We start from the raw sequence: 24,243 nt of genomic DNA on the forward strand, positions 1-24,243 counted from the left end.
GGCCATCAGGAGGGAGATCATGTAGGGCTTGGTAGGCCATCATAAAGACTGACATTTGCTCTAAGCAAGAAGCGGAGTCATGAAACAGTTTTGAGCAGAGAAATGTTGACTTCAATAATGAAATATCACTTCGTTGTAGACCATAGGTAGGCAAGTCAAGAATCAAAGAGGTAAATAAGGGGCTAATGCTATAACTGAGGAAAAGGATGATGATGACTCAAATCAGGATAGTAGCAATGGAATTGGTAGAAGCCATCATATTTAGAATGTTTTGATGATATAGTCAAGAGCATTTGCTGATATTTTGGATTTGATGTATAAAAGAGGGAAGAGTTGATGATTTTGGAGTTTGGGCCTGAGAAGATGAAAGGATGGAAGGGCCACTATCTGGTAGGGAAAGACTACAGGTGGAATTGTTTGTGAGCATGAGTTTGGGACATGCTAAGTAGAAAGAGTCTCCAAGACATCCCAGAGGAGATCATGAACAAGCGTTTGGGTCTATGAGGCTGGAATTTATGAGATGTTTGATCTAGGAGCTGGAGATATAAATTTTGGAGTTAATACCAGAGAAGCCTGGATGAGACTCACAAAGGAGTGAGTATAGATAGAAAACAGAGTCCTGGGGCACTCACAAATGAATAGAAGGTGGAGAAGATGGAGGTCCAACACAAAAATGCAGAAGAAACATCAGGAGGAGGAGAACCAAGTGAGGAGTATCCTGGGAGCCAAGGGAAGAGTCATGGTGAAAGAAGGTTTAGCATTGTAGAGGTCCCTGGTGACCTTCCTAAGAATAGTGCTGGTGGAGGAGTGAAAAGGAAAGCCTGGCTGGGGTGGGCTCAAGAGAATGGCATGGAAGTACTGGGTCAGTGAGATCTGATGACTCTTTAGAAGAGTTTGCTGTGAAGGGCACAAATAAGTCAGTATCTTATGGAGGAAAGAGTATTGGAATAACATTGTGTGGGGCACCTTCTGTTGCCCCTCCATACCTATTTTCTACTTTTTTTTTTTACCTGCTTTATGCCCAGGAAGGTTCTGCTTGAGGCACACCATATAAGTTCCCTGAGCCTCGGCTTCTGGCCACTGGGGAGAAGGAACAGATAATGTGAGGTAAAGAGGTTAAGCCATGTATCCTTAGGCTTATTTCCTGCCTCCGTGCCTCCGTGCTGCAGGTTGGCTGGATTCTCTGCTGAAAGTGACACCAGCTGTCATGCAGCCCTCTCACTTCTACTATTTCTCCAGATTCCAGTAACCATTCCCACTTCTTGCCTCTTTAGCTAAGTGGTAAAAGCTTCTCAATACCACTAGTTTGAGATTACTGCAATATGTCTATATTAGTTTCCTATTGCTATTGTAACAAATGATCACAAACAGTGGCTTGAAACAATAAAACTTTGTTATGTTACAGTTCTTCAGGTTAGAAGTCTGACACATATCTTGTTTGGCTAAAATTAAGATATCAGTAGGGCCATATTCCCTTCTACAGATTCTAGAATTAATTTCCTTGCTCTTTCCAGCTTCTACAACTACCCACTTGCCTAGGCTGATTGGCCCCTTCCTCCATCTTCAAATCCAGGAAAGTTGCACCTCTCTGTGAATTTCTTCCACAGTCACATTTCCTTCTCACTCTCTTCTCCTGCCTCCCTCTTCCACATTGAACCCACCTCAATAATCCAGAATAACCTCTCCATCTGAAAGTCAGCTGACTTCCAACCTTAATTCCATCTGCTACTTTAATTCTCCTTTATCATGTAACACGATGCACTCACAGGTTCTGAGAATTAGAAAATGGAAATCTTTGGGAGCCATTTTTCTGCCTACCACAATGCCTTATTGCAATAAGTCCTAAGCCATGCCAGCAAGATTGTACATAGTTTCTTCCCTTCATTAACTTCTTCTAATAACCCAGTTTGTGTGGGTCACTTATTGCATGCTGGAGACCTAACTGAAACAATTAAAAAAATGTTAGTGAAATAAAAGCTTATTTTTAAATAGATGATAGTAACAATCCAGTAGAGAGTAAAAAAAAAAATGGTGTGAGTAAAAGGGAGATGTGCTGGAGCAATCTCTTGTGTAGGGGAAAGAACAGGATCTGATGTACATGTGGATAAGCAATGGGAGCTCATCTGCAACACTATGAGGGAGTAGTTGCCATAGGTGGGCAAAGATGTTGGACATTGTCTAATTTCCTCAAGATTCTAGGAACAGTGAGGAACAAAATCACTAATGGAAAATAAAGAAGGTGTTGCTGTCAGAGGTTGGGACCAAGAACAAAATAGAAACCCCATCTAGGAAAGTGAAAGAATAAACAGACTAGAGTTTGCATTTTAATGGAGGTGATATTTATTCCTATGGGAGTGAAAATTCCTTTTTGGGGGGAGAGGTGACAAATCATTGATATTGCTATATGTAGCCCTCCAAAAGGCCATAACATATGAAAAGATATACAAGCATATCTGTAGTATCAATATTTATAAGAGAGGCAATTAAAAATACCAAAAAGACTCCTTAAGAGAGGTGATAATGAATAAAAGATTGAGAAACACTGGACCAGCACATACTATGATACTATAACCTTAAAATTCTCTTGAAATTCATGGACAACAACTTCAAAAGACAGCAGTTATGGAAATAGTGTGCTTTATTTATTATTAACCCCCCCATAATGCTGCACACTTGTGGTGTGGAGTGGGTGGAGTTCTGGATTTCACTATGGTTGGGTGTGTGCAAGAAAAGAGGAAAGGGAATGAGGGAGTGTGCAAAAGAGTGACTGTAATGATTTCTCCAGGGTTTTCCACTGGGGAAATAAGATAAAGAGCATTCTAGGCTGCTAAAGACAGATATGGGAGGGTGCTGACCACCTTGGGCCCATGAGAAGTTTAGAAATGAATAGTGAAAATCCATACATCTCACTCCCATCTTCAAAGAGCATCTGATTAGCTAGAAGCAAGTGAGTTTAATTTTTTAATATAGATTAATTTCTTTAGAATATATTTTTTGCTTATTTTCTAAAGGAGAGGGAATGATTTATAAGATTCAATATAATGTGAAGTTTCATATAGAAATAGGAGAAGCCAGAGAAGAGGAGCAGATGGAGAACATCCATCTATTAATGTCAATACATTCATTGACTTCATGGAAAAAGAATGACCAAAAAAAAAAAAAAAAGTCCTGAGAAACATTCATTCCTTATTCATAAAGGACTGTCCTAAACCTTGCTTCCATCTTGAGTACAATTTAGTTTAATATAATGTCTATTTGTTATGCTGGTGTACAAATTCCTAGTTTGTTCATAAGTCTCTCATATCTACCATGTTTTTCTAGTGAGACTGAAAGCTCCTTGCTGCCAGTGAATGTTTTCCATATATATTTTTTTAAACCCACAGTAATGTAATAGCACTCCCACCCATCTGAAGGGTAAACTTGCTTCAAGCTTATACACTCATTATTTGTAGAACTAAGTCCTTTAATCTCTAACAGAACCAACTTACTTTCCTTGAGATTTAGAGACCACTGGCCTCAAGGAGGGAAGAACCAAACTTTCCCAGAAGATAAGGCCTGACTACATTGGAAAACAACTGCCACTGATGCCAACAAGTCTGTTCAGGATCATGTCCACAGAGGATTGGCCTCTGGGTACCTGCTTCTCCTGCATGTAGTCCTCCTCCCTTCTCCTATGCCTTTCCCTTTAAAACCTTCCAGCTTCAGCTGGACAAGGAAGATGATCTTTGAGATGTTAGCCCACCATCTTCTGAATAAAGCAACCTTTCCTCTCCCACCATCACATCTCTTGAGTATTGATTTTCCAGCAGCGGGTAGCTGAACCTTTTTGCAATGGGTTCTGTGTCTGGTAAAAGTATCACCTAGCACATAATCACTCAGACTATTACCTTGACTCCACACCCCTTTCTGTTTGCTGCTTCCCTGTGCTGGTATTCTCATACAGTCAGTTTCAAAACCCTATAGCAGTTTTACTTGCCTTTGAATTTCCTATCCTTTAACATCATCTTTCAGAGAACACTGAGAAAGGAAAAACAGAATCGACATTTGGCATTTAAATGCTAGAACAATCCCCTCATTTAGTTACCCTCCTTTGGGTTGCCTTATATCCAAAGGTCTGCTAGTGCATTTCTACCTTTCAGGGAGCAGAAATACATTCTTAATGTAGGTGCCTCATAATTGGGAAAAAGTCTCTCCAAAACACTTCCCTTCTTGCTGCCTCCACAGATTATTTAAATAAATTATGATCTTCTATTCTTTTAACCTTATTGTTTAATATTTAAACACAGATGGCTTTCTCACCTTTACCACCATGACACCTATAGGGAAGTTTTGCTCTTCTCTGTTAATCAGGTAGATTTTCAGACTTTTCTTAATGTATAAATGTTCTATATTTTACAACTCTATCAAAAATTCAGACTATCCTTTAAAGATATTTACCACTGATTAGCAAGGTTTAAATCTTAATCTTAGTCATCAGTGAAACAAATTATTATGGAGTTTTAAGAGCCAATAAACTATTCATATTAACAATAAGATCAGTAGAGAAGTTGGCTCCAACCTCATCTGCACCCCACACCCTGGCAAAAGAAAATCAGTTGCAAAATAGTGGATTATAGGAATAAATAGTCAAAAATAAATTAAAAAACCCATAAAACAAAGCAAAAAAAAACCCTATAAAACAAAGCAAAACCCTTAAAACAGTCAAATACTCTACTAGATGAAACATCTCTTTTTATCTAATTACATACTTTATATTATGCATATAATGGTCACTTAATAAAATCAAATTGGTGGATAATTGTGTTCAATATGTTGGAAAAGAAATATAAAGCTCAAAATAAGGTTTAGTATAAAGGAAAGGAAGAAGCTAGAAATTAAAACTCAAAGGACATTTCACAACAGCTTCCTTTATGTGTAGATTGTCAATAATATTTTATTCTTATTATGTATGTGGAAAGCTGTAGAACTCTCATCATTAGTAAAATCAGTTTATGTAAATATGGTCAATAGTGGGAATCCTAGTTAAGTTTGTAGACATGATGCAAACAATATTGATTAAAAAATATGAGACAATTCTCATGATCCTTTTTCCATCCCAATAAAACATTAAAAAATATTTTCACTAGTGCACCTGGGTGGCTCAGTTGGTTAAGCTACTGCCTTCAGCTCAGGTCATGATCCTGGAGACCCAGGATCAAGTCCCGCATCAGGCTCCCTGCTCAGCAGAGAGTCTGCTTCTCCTTCTGACCCTTCCCCCTCTCATGCTATCTCTCTCTCATTCTCTCTCTCAAATACATAAATAAAATCTTAAAAAATATATTTTCACTATTGAATCAGTTGTTTTGTCTCAATTATCACCGAGGTATATAATTGCCTTAATATAATTAGTTAAAACATACACATGATGTAATTCTACATTAAAGGCACGATTATGCCTCAGGCATCAGAGGAAAAAAGTCAGATTTTCTTTGATAGTTATGTTTCCTTAAATTAATTCCTACCTGCAGATGTTGTTACAATTTCTGTCGTGTTTCTGAGTCCCATAAAGTCAAACTGATAAAGCCTCCAGGATTTCTGATCAGCTGCCTCAACTGAATTTTTTCTCCATCTGTAAATCATCTCTTCTTTGGGGTAGCCATCTGAAAATACAGAATAAATATTAACACTTGAAGACATAGGTTTATTAAATATGAAAGTCAAAATTATCATTCTGATCATTTAACAGAAGTTAAAATTTTAGGCCATATTTGTTTTTGTTCTCAAAAATTTCCTCAAAGACACTAAAACTCAAAAATTAATGGGTAAAGGCCACTCAACCCAGAGTTCTTGCTGCAGATCTTCATCAGCAAGATGTTTCCAGCCACAAGCCTGGTCATTGTGTGGACACAGCATATAAGGAGGCTGTTATCTTTATTTCTTTAACCTTGGAGAGCCACTTTTAGTCACCATAGGCTGTGGTCAACTTTCAAAGTGTGGAGATGCTGCTCAGAGTGTTACTTGTTTCCAGACTCTGAGATCTAACTACCTGGCCTACGCCCATCACACCTTCACCCTTCCCCAGAAGTTAATCCTTTCAGATCTCAGGAAAGACAAATTTAATAAGGCAATCACTCCAGGATTCCAAAGGTCAGCTGACTCTCAGTCCTGCTCTGACATCAGTCTCCAGTTCTGATCAGTGAGCTTTGACCATTATTAGAGACCAATACTTATCTTATTCATTCATTACTCAAGGAAGCAAGATGCTGGTGTGTTTCTGCTGCCTTAAGCCTAGTGTGGTAACCTGCACAGAGCCAGGTGTCCTGGACAGGTGTTATTACTAGGGCCGCTTAGGCTCCCTGACCCAAGCCAGAGATTGTCCCTGTGACTGCTTCTCAACTCCTGGATCTCCACTTCTGAATACCACTTGGGCAATACTTGTTTTCTAGAGTACCTGTCTCCAGGCTCTATGGCAAGGTCTGCTCCCTGGGGCATCCCTCACCAAAAGCAGGTCTAGAGCCCATGTTGTCACTCAACACATGACAGCATTGGTATTATTACCCCTTCACTGATTAATATAGGCACCGATGGCAAGACTGTGGTAGGAGGAATTATATGCACTACCACCCTGAATATGAAAAACACCTTACTGATACACACATGCTTACACAAACATATTAATAAAGTGGTTGGAAATTTCTAATTAGACATTGCAAAGATCAGTTTGTAAAACTCTTAAAGATAATATGCCTTCCTGGTATTTTCCCTTTCTTCCCATCAGTGCTAGCTTGGCTCCCTCATTCAAAGACTAAAATAAAACACAGGTATGCCCCCTGCTTTCTGATTGTGTATTGTTCTGTGAAATTATTGTCACCATTGCTGGGATACCTGCTCTCTTTTAACTTGACAATGTTCATATCAAGGCACTAAGACTCAGCCCCAGACATTTCTATGAAGTAACCAGACATTTTACTTGGTCATAAGCCACTGTCCTGCTTGCTTTATCTTCCTATTAGACTATCATAATCAGAAAAAGTACTTTATGCTGTAATTATTTCTTTTAACTTTTTTATTAAACAGCTTTATTGAGGTGCAATTCACATACATAACACATGTACAATTCAGTGGTTTTTAGTGTATTCTTGGAGTGGTGCAACTATTATCACAATGTAATTTTAGAATTAGATTTTAGAATATTTTCATCACCCCAAAATGAAGCCGCAGACCCAGTAGCAGTCATTCCCCATTCCCCTTCCTTGCACACATTGCACACATCACCTGTCTCATCCAGTTCTTGGCATCCATTAATATATTTTCTGTCTATAGATTTGCCTGTTCTGGACCTTTCATATAAATGGGATCACACAACATGTTATCTTTTGAACTGATGTCCTTCACTTAGTGTAATGTATTCAACATTCACTCATATTGTAGCCCTTGTTAGTAATTCATCCTTATTTATTACCCAATAATATTGGAATAATAATTCACTACATGAATATACCATATTTTGCTTATCCATTTGTCAGTTGATAGGCAGTTTGTGTCCACTTCTATGCTTTCTATGAATAATGCTGTTATGAACTTTAGCATTTTCTTTTTTAAATAAACAAGGACTTCTCATATCTTTATGATGAGTGGTAGTTTTGCAACTTGGAGCAAGGCCCCCACTGAATTAGGCTATTACCTTCCCACAGAAACTAGGAGATTGGGATATTATCTTTCTTGATTATATTTTAAAGAAATGGCTCCCAGACCTTAAGAAAGCCTTTAAAAAGATTTACATCTTGTTCCAAAACAGAGTTCCCTTCCCTTAACCGAAACTTGTTTCTCTTCCATTTTTCTACCTAAGCAAATGACAGTACCCACCTAATTGCTTAAGAGTTAAGAACACTTGTGTATGAGATTTTGTGCTGACATAGTTTTCAATTTGCTTGGGTATGTAAATAGGAGTGAAATTGTTGAGGAATAAGGTAACTCTATATTTAACATTTTTGAGAAACTGCTGGACTGTTTTTCAAGGCTTTACCTTAAAATCCTACCAGCAATGTATGAGGGTTCCAATTTCTCCATATTCTTTCCAACATTTGCTAATATCTGTCTTTCTAATTGTAATAGTCATAGTGGGTGTGAAGTGGCACCTTGCTGTTTAATTTGCATTTCCCTAATGATTGATGATATAGAGCATCTTTTCATGGGTTTATTGGCCAATACATGTCTTCTTTGGTGGGGTATCCAGATTTTTTGCTCATTTTTAAATTGTATTATTTGTTTTCATATTCTTGAGTCTTAAGAGTTATCTGTATGTTTTGGGTCAAGTCTTTTATCAGACATATGTTTTACAAATATTTTCTGCCATTCTATGGCTTATCTTTTGACTTTCCTGCATTTTTGAAGAGTTTTGCTAGTTATAGAATTATTGGTTGACAGTCTTTTTCCTTCAACATTTTGAAGCTGTTATCTGTCCTCTAACCTCCATGGTTTCTGTTGAGAAACCATCAAGTTGACTCTGCTGTGGATAGGTGTGGATCTCTGAGTTCATTGGAGTTAGTTGAACTTCTTCTGATTGTTATTTTTTCCAATAATTTTGGCCTTATTTCTCTGCTCTTCTCCTCTGGGACTTTCATTAAATGTATATTGGTAATTTTCATGATGTGCCACAGGTGTATGAGTTTCCTCACATTTTTCTCCATTCAGTCTTCATTTTGTTTCTCTTACTGGATAATCTTTACTGGCCTATCTTCAAGTCTGCTGATATTTTCTTCTGTCTCCTCAAATCTGTTGTTTGTAGCTGGCTAGTGACTTTTTAATTTCAGTCATTGTACTTTTCAACTCCAGAATTGCAATTAGTTTCTTTTCAATAATTTCTGTCTTTTTACAGATATTCTCTATTTAATGATACCTAGTTGTCAGACTTTCCTTGCCTTTAATTCATTGGGCATTGGTTTATTTTAGTTCTTTGAATGCATGTAGAATAGCAGACTTAAATTTTGCCTAGTACATCCAACATCTGGGATTTTTCAAGGATTATTCTATTATTTCAAGGATTATTTCTATTGACAGTTTTTATTACTCTGTATGTGATGTGCTTTCCTGTTTCTTTGCAGGTTTTGTAATTTTTCACTGGAAATCAGACATTTTAGATAATGTTTTGTGACAACTCCAATATCAGAACCCTCTTTCCACTCGAGGTGGTGGTTGTTCCTGGATTTTTGGTTTTGTTCTTGTTTTTCTTCTTGTTGTTTATTTCCTTAGTGACTTTTCCAGGTTAATTTGTAAATCTGTACTCCCCACAGTGTGTAGCCACTGAGTTCCCTGCTATCTTTTTGTTGTTGTTGATTTTATGTTCTCGTTTTCAAGCCTGGTCTCCTAGGGTTCACCTTTGGTTCATTATAATTTAGTGGTCAGCCAATGATCAGTCAGAATGCTTCCTTAAATGCCTTGCCTACCTCTGCCAAGGAGATCTGTGTGTGAAAGCATGTCTTCAAACTTTAAACAGTTTACAAGTCAGCCTTAGCTTTAATTTTCTGCTTGTACAATTCCTCAAACCCAGAGGTGAGTAACTGGGGCTTTCTCCTTTCTTAGATCTTTCCTGGGCATGCACACAGCCTTGCACATGTGTACAACATTCTTATAGATCCCTATGAATTTGCTGGAGTTTTTCAAAGTTCTCTGTATCTAGGTCTTGCTTTAATTTTTTGGGGTGGGGTGTGGTTTTTTTCTTTGCACTAATTGATATCACAAACTTAGGCAGATGTAACACTGTCAGAAGATTTCCATTTTTTTTCTATGATGCCCTGGTGATATGGCTTCTTAAATTTATTTTTTAGCTGAGCTGAGCTCTGAGTCAAATCAAATGTCCACAACACTTTGGGAATGAAAATTTTCAAATACTGCTAGTTTTGACATAATATTGATGATGCTCTTGGTATAAAGTTCTTACCTCTCCATTCATTGTGAGCCTGCACATCTTACACAACTACCACACTCCTGAGCTGGCAGGGAGGCAGAGAGAAAGGGAATAGTCCCAAGCTGACATGTACAGGCACTGTTGTCTTTTTGAGATTCAGAAGTTTCTCTTTGATAGACAATTTTCATTTTTTCTGTGACTTTGGTTAATTTATGGTGTTTTAAAATGGTTGATTTTAGTTGCTTTGCCAGTATTTTCACTGCTTCTGTGGGAAAGTGGTCACTGAGATCCTTACTCCACCACTCCGAAGTTGATCTCCCTATGCCATAATTCTAATAACAATAATAACAGAAACAAACGATGGCTTCTATTTATTGCACACCAACAGTCTCAATAGGACTTTTACCTACATTTTCCATTTAATCTTATCCTGTTTTGGACTGATCTGAGCATTGTAATGTTAAATAACTTGCCCATTTCGATGAAGCTGCAGAACAAACCCAGAGCCTTCTCTTAACTCCATTCTACATGACTTCTCCTTTTACAAAACTTCCAGTTTTATTTCTAATTCAGAAGGCCTCCCATTGTATCCTTCCTTCCACAAATAAATCAATACTAATGTGTTGATAAATTTATATGTAACACTTTCAATAAAACGTATTTACATTTAAATTAACCATAGTCTTCCAAAGATGCATGTAATAACTTGATATAATGATGGTAGTTGGGATTTCAGAGAGAAGGTAAAGTGGGAGGAAAATTTCAGTATCTTAAGTAGCCACTGAATTTTCTTCTATGCTTCCTCTTCCAATATATCATCATCATCAATATCCTCACAATCATGGTCATGGTCCTCATTATCACAGTGATCATCAACTTCCCCAGTACCACCACCACCACCATCATATTGCTGTCACATATAACTGTAATTATGTGCCAAACAATGTTCTAAGGGTCAAGGGGCCCTTACTTGCAGGAAACCTCCCAAAGTCCTAAGCAGGGCATAGAAACCTTTTTTTTTTTCTAAAGATTTTATTTATTTATTTGATAGATAGAGAGACAACACAAGCAGGCAGAGTGGCAGGCAGAGGGAGAGGGAGAAGCAGGCTCTCCGCCGAGCAGGGAGCTGGTTGTGGGGCTCCATCCCAGGACCCTGGGATCATGACCTGAGCCGAAGGCAGCCGCTTAACCGACTGAGCCACCCAGGCGCCCGGGCATAGAAACTTTTGTTTTGGGATAATTTTGAATCATTTCAAGAAGGCCTCCCATTCCCATTTGTTTTCTCTCTCTTGGTATTTTTCTTGTATGTCTGACATACTGAACTTCAACAATTTTGTATTAGTAAATTCATCAATCATTTCTATATATATCTTTGTATTGATGTTTAAGTAATCCTTCCTTAAAATATATTCAGATAAGTATTTCCAAAATTTAATTATAATTATTTTATAGTTTTATTATTAATTTTATTTATTAGTTATTCTGAACTTATTTTGACCAAGTTCCTTCTACTTGGATGTCAGTTCTGTGTATGTGTATGTATGTGTACCTGTATGTGTGTGTGCGACTTGTGTGTATATATGATATTCTCTAATACTACTTGATGGCAATTTTTTAAAGAGAAACATGCCCTGTGGTTATGAGAATAAAGTTTTCATATCAACAAAGTTAATTCCTAAATCTTGTCCATTAAACTGTCCAGCTGGCCTCACGTTATAGAGATTTTACTGAAGCTTGCATTAAGAGTCATGACCAACGCAGATAGGCTTGCTCTCCAGGTTCAGCCCCTGGCCGCCATGATGGGAAAGATTTTCTTCAGGCTCTCTGTGTGTATCCTATAAAACAAAGTATTTTCTTTCTTTCTTTCTTTCTTTTTCTTTCTTTCTTTCTTTCTTTCTTTCTTTCTTTCTTTCTTTCTTTTTCTTTCTTTCTTTCTTTTTTCTTCCTTCTTTCTTTTCTTTTCTTTCTTTTTTTTTCTCCTTTCATTCTTTCTTTTTAAGATTTATTTATTTGTTTGGGAGAGAGAGAGAAAGTGCAGAAGGGAGGGGCAGAGGGGGAGAGAGAATCTCAAGCAGAGTCCACACTGAGTGAAGAGCCTGAGGTGGGCCTGGATCTCACGACCCAGAGATCGTGACCTGAGCTGAATTCAAGAATCAGACACTTAACTGATTGAACCACCCAGGCACCCCAAAGTATTTTCTAATTTTTGAAGCTAGAAGACAATATTAAGAAAAATCTAAGACAAGGATTTTAATCTTTACAGGCTTTCTCTATTAACTGTTGCTTTGTTGTTTCATTAAAACAAAGATTTTTTTTTAACCTTAAGTTCTTTCACATACATCATGAGATCTAGGCTAATACTTAAATTATCAGTTCAGGTATAATATTTTTTACAGTATCTTACAGAAATCAAAATCCTTGCCATAACCATATATTCCTTGGGAAACCAAATCTGATCAATCTAATTTATTTCTTATTTATTTATTTATTTATTTATTTATTTATTTATTTATTTGACAGAGAGAGCGAGAGCAGGAACACAAGCAGGGGGAGTGGGAGAGGGAGAAGCAGGCTTCTTGCTGAGCAGGGAGCCCGATGTGGGACTCGATCCCAGGACCCTGGGATCATGACCTGAGCCGAAGGCAGACGCTTAACGACAGCCACCCAGGCGCCCAATCTAATTTATTTCTCACTTGACCTATTTGATCTGCTCATTGTGAAAACATGAAAATTATTTCTTTTTCCTCACTTCACAGTGAAATATATAAAATTAAGCTTTTGATTAAACAAACTGACCAATCATTTTATTATATTGAATAGTTAACATATAAAATAAAAATATCAATGATTCATGTACCAGACATTCATAACTTCAGTGGCTGGTCAAGTTTGTCATGAAGGTTATAATTACTTTTAACACAGATTTAACAAACAACAATATTTCACAATTAGAGCATTTTACTTGTAAAAGATTTTACTCTACAAGTTCTAATTTTCAAAAACATGAGTATTTTTCTCTTTTTCATAGTTTCAAATTTTCTTTCAAAACAATTTGGTTCCCATAGAAGGAAAAATGGAAGGTTCTAGAACAAGTGACGGTGAGAAAGCATCAGGCCAGATAGAAACACAGGGAGTCCTACCATACCTTTAATAATCAGATCTTGTTGGTGGTATTTAAGCCCATCTAGAGAGTAGAAAATGAAGGAAAACATCCTAGTTATTTTTATATAGTAAGTATAACAATGATATACAACCTGATAATGGATGCTCAAGAAAAGCAAATCACACTTAACAAATACTGATGCTAAACCTCAAATAAATTATTAGTAAATAGTCTCAATCAGCATATTATTTTAAATACACATGACCTAATGAGATTAATGGGAAGAAAAGAGTGGAAATTCATGAATATAATCCATCTGATATTCATCTCCATAGAAGGCAAAGACATTTGATAAAATGTAGCATGTATTTGTGTAAAAATATTCAATAAAGGAGAATCTAAATGATATTTCATATATATGTATAAGTATATATACATATATGTGTATACATAGTGTGCACATATTACCAGAAGCCAATAACTTAATTAAAAGGAAAATAGTAGAAACTTTCCTTTTCTTTTAAAATGAGTAAATGTCTATTATCTTCACTCTTATTTGTCATTGTATTGGATACATTAGCCAAAATATTTCTAGCAAAATAAATAAATAAAATAATAAATGGCATACAAATTAGAAAGAAAAATATGGTTTTGCAACTAGAAGACACAGAAGACTTAATGGATGAACTAACACAAATGATTTTTTTTAGCTATCATAAAATAACCAGTTATAACAACAAAAATGTGAAATTCTCTAAGAAGCAGTCCATAAGTTATTATTGAGCCAAAAGTAAACCAAATAAATGAGACACATGCCATGTTCTTGCACAGGGAGACTTAATAATGTAAGGATGTTGATTTTACCCAAGTTAAATATGTATTTGATGTGATCTAGATTAAGAAGTTCATTAGCTTCTTTTCTTTCCCCCTGTTTCCGGACAATTTGATTATTTATCAGTTTTACTTGAAAGAATAGTTAAGTGAGAATTACCAGGAGAAATGCAATGAGGGGAACCAGTTTTTGTTTTTTGTTTTTTTTTTAAGATTATTTAATATTATAAAGACTACACTAAACACAATTTTGCATTGGTACATAACAGACCAAGGAACAAGATAGGTGAGATTCTCTTGGAATTAGTATATGATGAAGGCAGCAACTTAGATTAGTAGGAGGAAGGAGTTTATGATCTGTGGAACCCATATGAGAAAAATATAAATTGGATGCATTCTTATACCGTACACCAGGATAAATTCAAAAAGGATCAGAGATCTAACTGTGGAAAAAAACAAAACAAAATAAAACAAAACCAAGCAAGTATTAGCATAGAAATAGGAATGAATTCTTTTACAACTTTGGATTTTAAAAAAGTTTCCTAACAATCAAAATCCAAAAGCAATTAAAAAACATATTTATAAAATTGGCAATATGAAAAAAAAAGATTTAACAATCTACAGCAAAAAGTATCCTTAAAGAAAGTAAAAACAACAAATGACAAATTGAGACAAATATGGTTAATATATCAGAATAAAAGGACTAACTACACTGATAAAGAATTACATATAAAAATGAGAAAAATTAACACCAAAAATCCAATAGTAAAATCTATGAATAAACAGTTAACAATAAAAATGGACCATAAGTTGATAAAGACACCAAACCTCATTCCAAATAAGAGAAAGAACTAGAAGGTGCTGGGAGCCAACAAATTGTACTGAAAATTGATAAATAAAGGGCAATATGCATTTTTCATGGGTGCCCTCTAAGAACTGAATTTAAGCTAAATAAATGCTGATTAGGGAAAGTTATTTTTTACAAACAAACCACAGCTAACAAATGTAGAAAAAAATGGTGTAATTAAATTATGCCCCTCTGTAGCATCTGAGGGATCTGGGAGGCTGTCTTAACATCATTAAAGAAGGAGAAGCAGACATGTTCCTTCTGCCATGATGTAATCAAAATTACACAGGACTGCCTATCAAGTGTTCTTGTCAAGAGAGTTAAACCTAAAGCTCAGTAAGGCTCTAGAGCTACCTACCAGTGTGCAAGAAATGTGGAGACTACATGACACCATGAAAATACAATCAGCCAAATCTAGAATGTGTAAAACTTGACAGGCAAGATCACTTAGTTTCTATCCAAATAAATAGAGGGTCAGGGTGCCTGGGTGCCTCAGTCATTAAGCGTCTGCCTCCTGCCCAGGTCATGATCCAGGTCATGATCCCAGGTCATGATCTGGAGAAACTGGCCATAGATTGAGCTTTCTATGATATTAAGGAATCACTATTAACTTTGTGTGATAATGACAATGGATTAGCAGAAGTGTGTATCTGGTAGAGGCACCTATGGTATTCTTTAACAAATAGGAGAGGAGACATTCTAAGCTGAAAGAACAAAATGTTGATGTTGGGTACCTATCATATGCGGTTTCACTGCACTTTTCCTTATCAAAAAAAAAAAAGAAAGAAAGAAAGAAAGAAAAAAAGACTGGGAAAATGTCCACACAATTTGCAAACCAAAGCCTATATTTAACCAATAAAATAGCCACTGGGAGCCTAAAAGTTTTATCAAAATGAAAATATATGAGCATGTCAAAAACAGCAATACCAGCAACCCTACAGCCAGGATTCAGACTCTGCCCTTTATGCTCTAGGACTTTGATCCCATTAAGTAAAAAACTTCCCAGGTCTTAGGCTCCTAATTTGTGAAATATGAAGAATGCAGATGGGAATCCTATCTCCTAATAGTGTAGTGGCACTGAGGACTGCACATAGTTACATGTTATGGAGTGATTGTTTGTGTCCCTAACACCCCACTAAATTTATATGTTGAAACTCTAACCCCTAATGTGTTGGGATCTGGAGGTGGGACCTTTGGAAGGCAACTAGCTTATGAAGGTGGAGCTCTTGTGATGGGATTAGTGTCCTTATAAGAAGAGACACAAGAAAGATGATTACTCTTTTTGCCACATAAGGGCAGGGCAGGGAGATCTGTAGACCAGGAAGTGGGCCATCCGAAGACACTGAATTTGACACTTTGATCTTGGACTTCCAGCCTCCAGAACAGTCAGAAATACGTTTGCCGTTTAAGCTGCCCATTTTATGAAATTTTATAATCGCAGCCCAAACTGACTAAGAGATTACATGAAGTGCTCAGCAGTGTTCCAGGCCATGGTAATTACTGAATTAATGTCAACTGTAGTTTTTATTGTGGAGCCAAATATAAAATAAAATTACACCCCTCATTCAAAATACTGCATTGAAAAGTTCTTCCCTCTTTGTGTTGAGCTGTCCAGAAGGCTCTCCATTATGGGTTTTCAGTCCTAGGTGGCTAAAGGAGGGAGGGTGGGTAAGGCGCAACAAGTAGTAGCTATGCCAACTGTCAACTGCTCTCCTGCAGGCCCCTCTGGGTCCCTCTTCTTGTGCTTTCAGCTTAGGATGCAGTGGGTCAAGAGGCAACAACCTTAGAGAAAAATTATACTCTGCACAGCCTTTTGTCTAGAGAAAAGTGGTATTTGTTTTGAATGATGAGAGTTAAGTGGTAGCTTCCTTATCTGTTGCATTTGACCTACTCTGAGAAATGTTTAGAGGTGAAAGAGGACACCATTGATTTAAAAGATGCAATAAGAAGCTGTTTTTAAATTTATTTTTGTTTCTAAGCAAGAAAAAATAAATTCCACTTTGGCAATTGTGATTAATTTCTTGTTTATGGTTGTTAATGTAGCCAACTATAATAATAATTTTCCTGATGCTAGGAAAAATGTTATTTTCTCAATGCAAATGTCACAAAAAGTACTCCAGAGATTGGGGGCAGCTTCAGGCATCAATGGCAAATTTATCACTGTCAGGGTAAGAGGGCACAGAGATTAAGAAATATTGTAAGGGCTACTGGATATATTGTCTAGGGGGCTGATGGATAGTGTAGGGGCTACAGGATGTTGTAGGGTTTACTGGGTACTGTAGGGGCTACTGGATACTGTGGAGTCCACTGGATATTGTAGGGTCTACTGGGTATGGTAGGGTTTACTGCTAGGTCACAAAACTCTTAAGTCCACTGTTTAAAAATCATTCCAGATTCTACCTCAAAATTCTTCATTCAGAGGTTTCTGAACTCACTGTACTCCAACATTCAGTGGCTATTTATTATTAAATAGGAGCCCTTGAATTGAAGCTTGTAGGTTATTTTTTGGTCTAAACACATTGTTCACCTGGTTTTTAGATAGTAGACAAGCCATCAATCTCTTGGGGCTTTATCTCTTTAAATATGATAGGGTGAGGATGCCGGAGTGGCTCAGCCAGTTAAATGTCTGCCTTTGGCTCTGGTCATGATCCCAGGGTCCTGGGATTGAATCCTGCCTCAGGCTCTTTGAGAAGCAGGGAGGCTGCTTCTCTCTCTGCCTGCCACTCCCCTGCTTGTGCTTTCTCTCTCTCTGACAAATAAATAAATAAAAATCTTAAAAAAAATATGATGGGGTGGTCTAGGATAGTTTTTTTGAAACATTGGGTCTTTGAAATCAATTTATTGGATCATATCCAGGATTTTTAAATGAAATATAGTAGAAGAATAGAAAAGAACATATCAGAAACCATCATGTATTGTCCCCAGAAATATTTTGTGCTATTTTCAGTACACGCATATATGTGTACATATCCTGATTCTGGAATGGAAATTGTACTTTACAGGAGGACTTGGTGTGAAAAGTTGAAAAGCTCCACCTAGAAATAAATTTGCAAGTTCAGTGCCTTTGGGAGCAGGGAACATAAATGAGAGAGGCCATGGGTGAAGTGGGATGAGGGGGTAAGGGTGACAGAGACCTCCAGCACACAGCCCTATCCAGAGCAATGCCCACCCCCTGTATCTGCCCAGAATCACCAAATATTTGGCCTTTCAAAAAAAAAGTAGAAACAGGTAATTTTGTATAAAATCTCCTGGCTTCTAAATGTTGACAACTCTTTTTTTTTTTTTTTTTAACAAGCCAAATTTGTTCATGGGATGGATGTTGACACTTCAGGGAATCAGTTGGTAAAAGGTAAAGGTTTTCAAACTATGTTTCCCTAGGGAGACAGCAGTTCAGACTTTGGGAAGTTAATAGTCAACAAGAGAACCTTAGGCTTATGTTTATTTTTTGTATTACTTTTAAGGGTTTCTTAGTTTTAAAAAAATGTGAAAACACCAGCCTAGATTTAATTACACCTCTTGTGTATATATATATTTTTAATTTTCTTTTGTAATTCTCAGAAGACTGTCATCAATCCTTAATCTCACCAAATGGAGGACAAATGAGCCCAGCTGAGGTGTGCAGGGGCTAGTGGGGCTACATGAGGTTGGCACTCCACCCAACAAGTGAATGGGACCACATCATCTGATCATCCTAGCTTAGTGCAGTCTGAGAGGCATCCATGTGCTCTGTGCCTGGGAGTGTGTGTATATGTGGCTTCTGAAGTCTTCCAAGGTTTCACCTACTCACTACTTATAAAAATTCAGCTACTCACAAAGAATTACCCATTCATAAATTTGAAATTATTAGCTTTGTTGTGTAATTTTAATATCCTACAAGATTTAAAAAAATAAAAATAAAAATTTAAAAGCATGCTGGAACAGAATGGGAGCAAATATTTGCAAGTCATGCATCTGATGAAGGACTTGTATCCAGAATATATAAGAACTTTTACATCTCAACAATAAAAAGACAAATAGTCTAATTAAAAATGAGCAATAGTTTTGAATAGATTTTTTTAAAGGTAGATATCTGTATGGCCAATAAGCACAAGAAAAGATGCTCAACATCATTAATCATTAGGGAAATGAAAACCAAAACTAGCATGAGATACTGCTTCACATGCACTAGGGTGAGTACAATAAAAAAAGAAAGAAAACAGCAAGCGTTTGAGAGGATGTGGAAAAATTCGAACCCTCAAACACTGTTGGTAGGAATGTAAAATGGTGCAACTTCTATGGAAAACAGTTTAGCAGTTCCTCAAAATGTCAACCATACAAATGTCAACCATACATACCACTTTCCCAGTATATACCCAAGAGAAAAGAAAAAATGTTCACACCAAAACCTGGACATTAATGTTCATAAAAGCAATAGTCATAATAGCCCCAAAGTGGAAACAACCCAGTATGTACCAACTGAGGAATGTAAAAATAAAACCACATATTGTATGACTCTACTTATATGAAATGTCTACAATGGGCAAATCTAGAGAGACAGAAAATACATTGGTGGTTACCTAGGGTTGCCGAGGAGGAGCATGGAGAGTGCCTGCCTAATGGACACAGAGTTTCATTTGGGGTAATGAAAATGTTTTAAGTTAGGTAGTGATGATGGTTGTGCAATTCTATGAACATACCAAAAGATACTGACATGTATACTTCAAACTAGTGAATTTTATGGTATACAAAATACAACTCAATAAAGTGGTTATTTTAAAAAGTTCTGGGAGTACCATAAAAATACAGAGTGCTCATACCTCCAATAACTGTTCGGGGGCACCAACACATGAATGAAACTGGCCCCTTTTTCACTAACAGATGGCAGGCTGCATGTGAGTGATGCAAATAAAGACATAACAAATTTCAAGTTCTAGTTATGAGAAGGGGCTATGGATTTGGTGATGTCAAAATTGAGCCCACTCCCTGGGATGGGAGGGCAAGAGAGGAACATTTGTTGAGTGATGTAGTAAACACCTAGTTTTCCATGAGCAGCAAAGGAGCTGTCAGCTATTCCTCTAACCTTTCACCTCATTTTCCTGAAAAGTTTCTAACATGCAAAGCTGCTCCTGGCAAGCCAAGAGAGAAGTTCGGGACTGGCACATGGACTCAGGAACATGTCTCAAGATGTGTGCACAGGTGTGAAGTGCGGACACCTCTGACTCCAATCAGCCTCTTCTGTTGCATCCTAAATGTGGCCACCACTATGCCCATTGCTCCCTCCAAAGTGCTTGGGAGGCAATGTGGAAAGGGATAGGCATGGTCATATAGCATGGCTTGAATATTTTATTTTTGCAGATTTTCCTAGGATCCCTCCTTGGGGCTTTGAAAGAGCCTGTGCAAATGAGAGGTCAGGCAGTTGAAGCTTATCATCATCACTGTAATCCTCCCCTGGATCACTGTTAAAATTAGGATCCTTTCTCCTGTTATAACCGCAATTAATACAACAATTATACAGAAAAATCCACACCATTGGAATGCTGATTGAAATATCTTAATTATCAAATTAATCATGGAAGTCATCTTTGCAATAGCAAATCTTTCCTTTCAGGAACATATTCCTCTCTTGAAGGACTTATTTTAGGTTCTTCAATAGAATTTTGGTGATTTTCTTCACATAAGTCTTGTGCCATTAATGTTAAAAAATGTTCCTATCATGTATAAGTTTGCTTTTACTTTCTCTTTTTGTCTACTGTAAAGAGGCATTTTTCATTTATATTTTTACATACATATTGATAATGCAAATAAAAGCTGTTAAATATTATATATTTATTTTGTACTGAGCGCATTTCAAAACTTCTATTATTTTTAATCATTGCAGTTGCATGCATTATTTTTTCAAGATATATGATCATTTCATCTGAAAATGATAATATTGACTTTTCCAGTATTCTTGATGCTTATTTTTATTTTCTTCATATAATTCACTGAAGCAGTGATAACATCCTTGATGCTTGCTTTGTGTCTGGCATCTTGTATTTCTCCTTGTAATGCATGCTTAGAGTTTTTATTGAAATATGCTACTGAATCATTTTTTTAAATTTTATTTTATTATGTTATGTTAGTCACCATACAATATATCATTAGTTTGTGATGTAGTGATCCACGATTCATTGTTTTCGTATAACATCCAGTGTTATACATACTCCATGCAGTACGTGCCTTCCTTAGTATAATCACCGGGCTAACCCATCTCCCCACCCCCCCTAAAACCCTCAGTTTGTTTCTCAGAGTCCATAGTCTCTCATGGTTCATCTCTCCCTCCGATTCCCCCCCCTTCATTTTTCCCTTCCTTCTCCTAATGTCCTCCATGCTATTCCTTATTGACTTTCTCTGCTTGACTTATTTCACTTAGCATAATCTCCTCCAGTCCCATCCATGTTGATATAAAAGTTGGGTATTCATCTTTTCTGATGCCTGAATAATATTCCATTGTATGTATGGACCATATCTTCTTTTTTTTTTAAGATTTTATTTATTTATTTGGCAGAGAAAGAGACAGTGAGAGAGGGAACACAAGTTGGGGGGGCAGTGGGAGAGGGAGAAGCAGGCTTCCCTCCGAGCAGGGAGCCTGATGAGGGGCTCGATTCCAGGACCCTGGGACCATGACCTGAGCCTAAGGCAGACACTTAATGACTGAGCCACCCAGGCGCCCCATGGACCACACCTTCTTTATCCATTCATCTGTTGAAGGGCATCTCAGCTCTTTCCACAGTTTAGCTATTGCAGACATTGCTGCTATGAACATTGGGGTGCAAATGGCTCTTCTTTTCACTACATCCATGTCTTTGGGGTAAATACCCAGTGATGCAACTGCTGGGTCATAGGGTAGCTCTATTTTTAATTCTTTGAGGCACCTCCACACTGTTTTCCAAAGTGGCTGTAACAACTTGCATTCCCACCAACAGTATAAGAGGGTTCCCCTTTCTCCACAACCTCTCCAACATTTGTTGTTTCTTGCCTTGTCAATTTTTGCCATTCTAATTGGTGTAAGGTGGCATCTCAATGTGGTTTTGATTTTAATTTCCCTGATAGCTAATGATGATGAACATTTTTTCATGTGTCTGTTAGGCATTTGTATGTCTTTTTTTGGAGAAGTGTCTGTTCATGTCTTCTGCCCACTTTTTGACTTGATTATTTGTTTTTTGGGTGTTGAGTTTGAGAAGTGCTTTTTTTTTAATTTTGTTATGTTATGTTAGTCACCATACAATACATCATTAGTTTTTGATGTGGTGATCCATGATCCATTGTCTTCATATAACACCCAGTGCTCCATGCAGTACATGCCTTCATTAATACCCATCACCAGGCTAACCAATCCCCCTCCCCCCTCCCCTCTAAAACCCTGTTTGTTTCTCAGAATCCATAGTCTCTCATGGTTCATCTCTCCCTCCAATTCCGCCCCCCCCCATTTTCCCCTTCCTTCTCCTAATGTCCTCCATGCTATTCCTTATGTTCCACAAATAAGTGAAACCATATGATAATTAACTTTCTCTGCTTGACTTATTTCACTTAGCATAATCTCCTCCAGTCCCATCCATGTGGATGTAAAAGTTGGGTATTCATCCTTTCTGATGGCTGAGTAATATTCCATTGTATATATGGACTACATCTTCTTTATCCATTCATCTGTTGAAGGGCATCTAGGCTCTTTCCACAGTTTGGCTATTGTGGACATTGCTGCTATGAACACTGGGGTGCATATGGCCCTTCTTTTCACTACATCCATGTCTTTGGGGTAAATACCCAGGAGTGCAATTGCTGGGTCATAGGGTAGCTCTATTTTTAAATTTTTGAGGAACCCCTACACTTTTTTCCAAAGTGGCTGTAACAACTTGCATTCCCACCAACAGTGTAAGAGGGTTCCCCTTTCTCCACAACCTCTCCAACATTTGTTGTTTCTTTACCTGTCCATTTTTGCCATTCTAAATGGTGTAAGGTGGTATCTCAATGTGGTTTTGATTTGAATTTCTCTGATGGCTAATGATGATGAACATTTTCTCATGTGTCTGTTAGCCATTTGTATGTCTTCTTCAGAGAAGTGTCTTTTCATATCTTCTGCCCACTTTTTGACTTGATTATTTGTTTTTTGGGTGTTGAGTTTGAGAAGTTCTTTATAGATCTTGGATAGCAGCCCTTTATCTGTAGTGTCATTTGCAAATATCTTCTCCCATTCTGTGGGTTGACTCTCTGTTTTGTTGACTGTTTCCTTTGCTGTGCAGAAGCTTTTTATCTTGATCAAGTCCCAAAGGTTCATTTTTGCTTTTGTTTCACTAGCTTTTGGAGATGTATCTTGAAAGAAGTTGCTGTGGGTGATGCCATCCTGATCAAATTCCAATGACATTTTTCAAAGTGCTGGAACAAACAATCCTAAAATTTGTATGGAATCAGAAAAGACCACAAACTGCCAAGGAAATGTTGAAAAAGAAAAACAAAGCTGGGGGCATCACGTTGCCCAATTTCAAGCTCTATTACAAAGCTGTGATCACCAAGACAGCATGGTACTGGCACAAAAAGAGACATATAGACCAATGGAACAGAATAGAGAACCCAGATATGGACCCTCAACTCTATGGTCAAATAATCTTTGACAAAGCAGGAAAAAACATGCAATGGAAAAAGTCTCTTCACTAAATGGTGCTGGGAAAATTGGACAGCTACATGCAGAGGAATGAAACTCGACCATTCTCTTACACCATTCACAAAGATAAACTCAAAGTGGATGAAAGACCTTAATGTGAGACAGGAATCCATCAAAATCCTAGAGGAGAACATAGGCAGTAACCTCTTTGAGAAGTTCTTTATGGATCTTGGATACCAGCCCTTTATGTGTAGTGTCATTTGCAAATATCCTCTCCCATTCTGTGGGTTGCCTCTTTGTTTTATTGACTTTTTCCAAGATAGGCAGTGTATATATTTTAAAAAACAACTTACTAAAACAGGTATCATAACACCCAGTGCTGATAAAGGTGGTAAAAAAAAAGATCACTTACACATTATTAATTAAAACAAAATCATAAAAATGAAATGTGGCACTATGTTTTAAAGCAGCAAATGTCATAAATTTTGGCTTGTGAATTTATTTGATAGAAATTCAGTCCTGGAAAATGAATAATAATAGTAATAAAACTCAAACAAAATAGACACACACAAATGTTTATTGCCATGCTGTTTTTCAAAGGTGGAAAATATTATGCTCCATCCATATTCTTGATTACAATAAAGCCATTAAAAAGAAGGAGGTAGTACAATATGCACTGAGTTGGAAGTATGCCCACAGCACTTTAAAAAACACAAGATCCAGAAAGATATGGTGAGTGTAAGTTTATCTTAAAAAATAAGTGTGTGTACATGTGTATATTCATGTACATATTATTGTAAGTTTGCATGAGCAAACATAAACATATGGGACAAACACATGATGTGCTAACCATGGTTCAGTGTCAAGCAGAGGTTTGGGTTGCCATCAGGAGAGGTGGAATGACTTTTACTTTAATTTGGATATTGTTTGAATTGTTGCCTCATGCAAATTATCACAAA

The 24,243-nt window shown here is 37.0% G+C and overlaps 1 protein-coding gene across 4 annotated transcripts in view; it reads right to left on the reverse strand.

The window, feature by feature from the left end:
* Nucleotides 1-24,243, reverse strand: part of GABRG3 (gamma-aminobutyric acid type A receptor subunit gamma3) — an 803,787-nt gene that overhangs the window by 92,127 nt on the left and 687,417 nt on the right. For 2 of the 4 annotated variants that reach the window (XM_073887389.1, XM_073887388.1), the window contains exons 6-7: nucleotides 13,032-13,070; nucleotides 5,502-5,639 (exon numbers count right to left, since the gene is read on the reverse strand). In XM_073887389.1, the coding sequence (XP_073743490.1) occupies nucleotides 5,502-5,639; nucleotides 13,032-13,070 (177 nt within the window). The remainder of the gene's footprint in view (nucleotides 1-5,501; nucleotides 5,640-13,031; nucleotides 13,071-24,243) is intronic. The other 2 variants (XM_025852098.2, XM_073887390.1) reach the window with 1 other exon arrangement.

Source organism: Callorhinus ursinus, unplaced genomic scaffold (genome assembly GCF_003265705.2).
Source record: "Callorhinus ursinus isolate GAN/ISIS: 27379988/994484 unplaced genomic scaffold, GSC_fseal_2.0 scaffold78, whole genome shotgun sequence".
Lineage (NCBI taxonomy): Eukaryota > Metazoa > Chordata > Mammalia > Carnivora > Otariidae > Callorhinus > Callorhinus ursinus.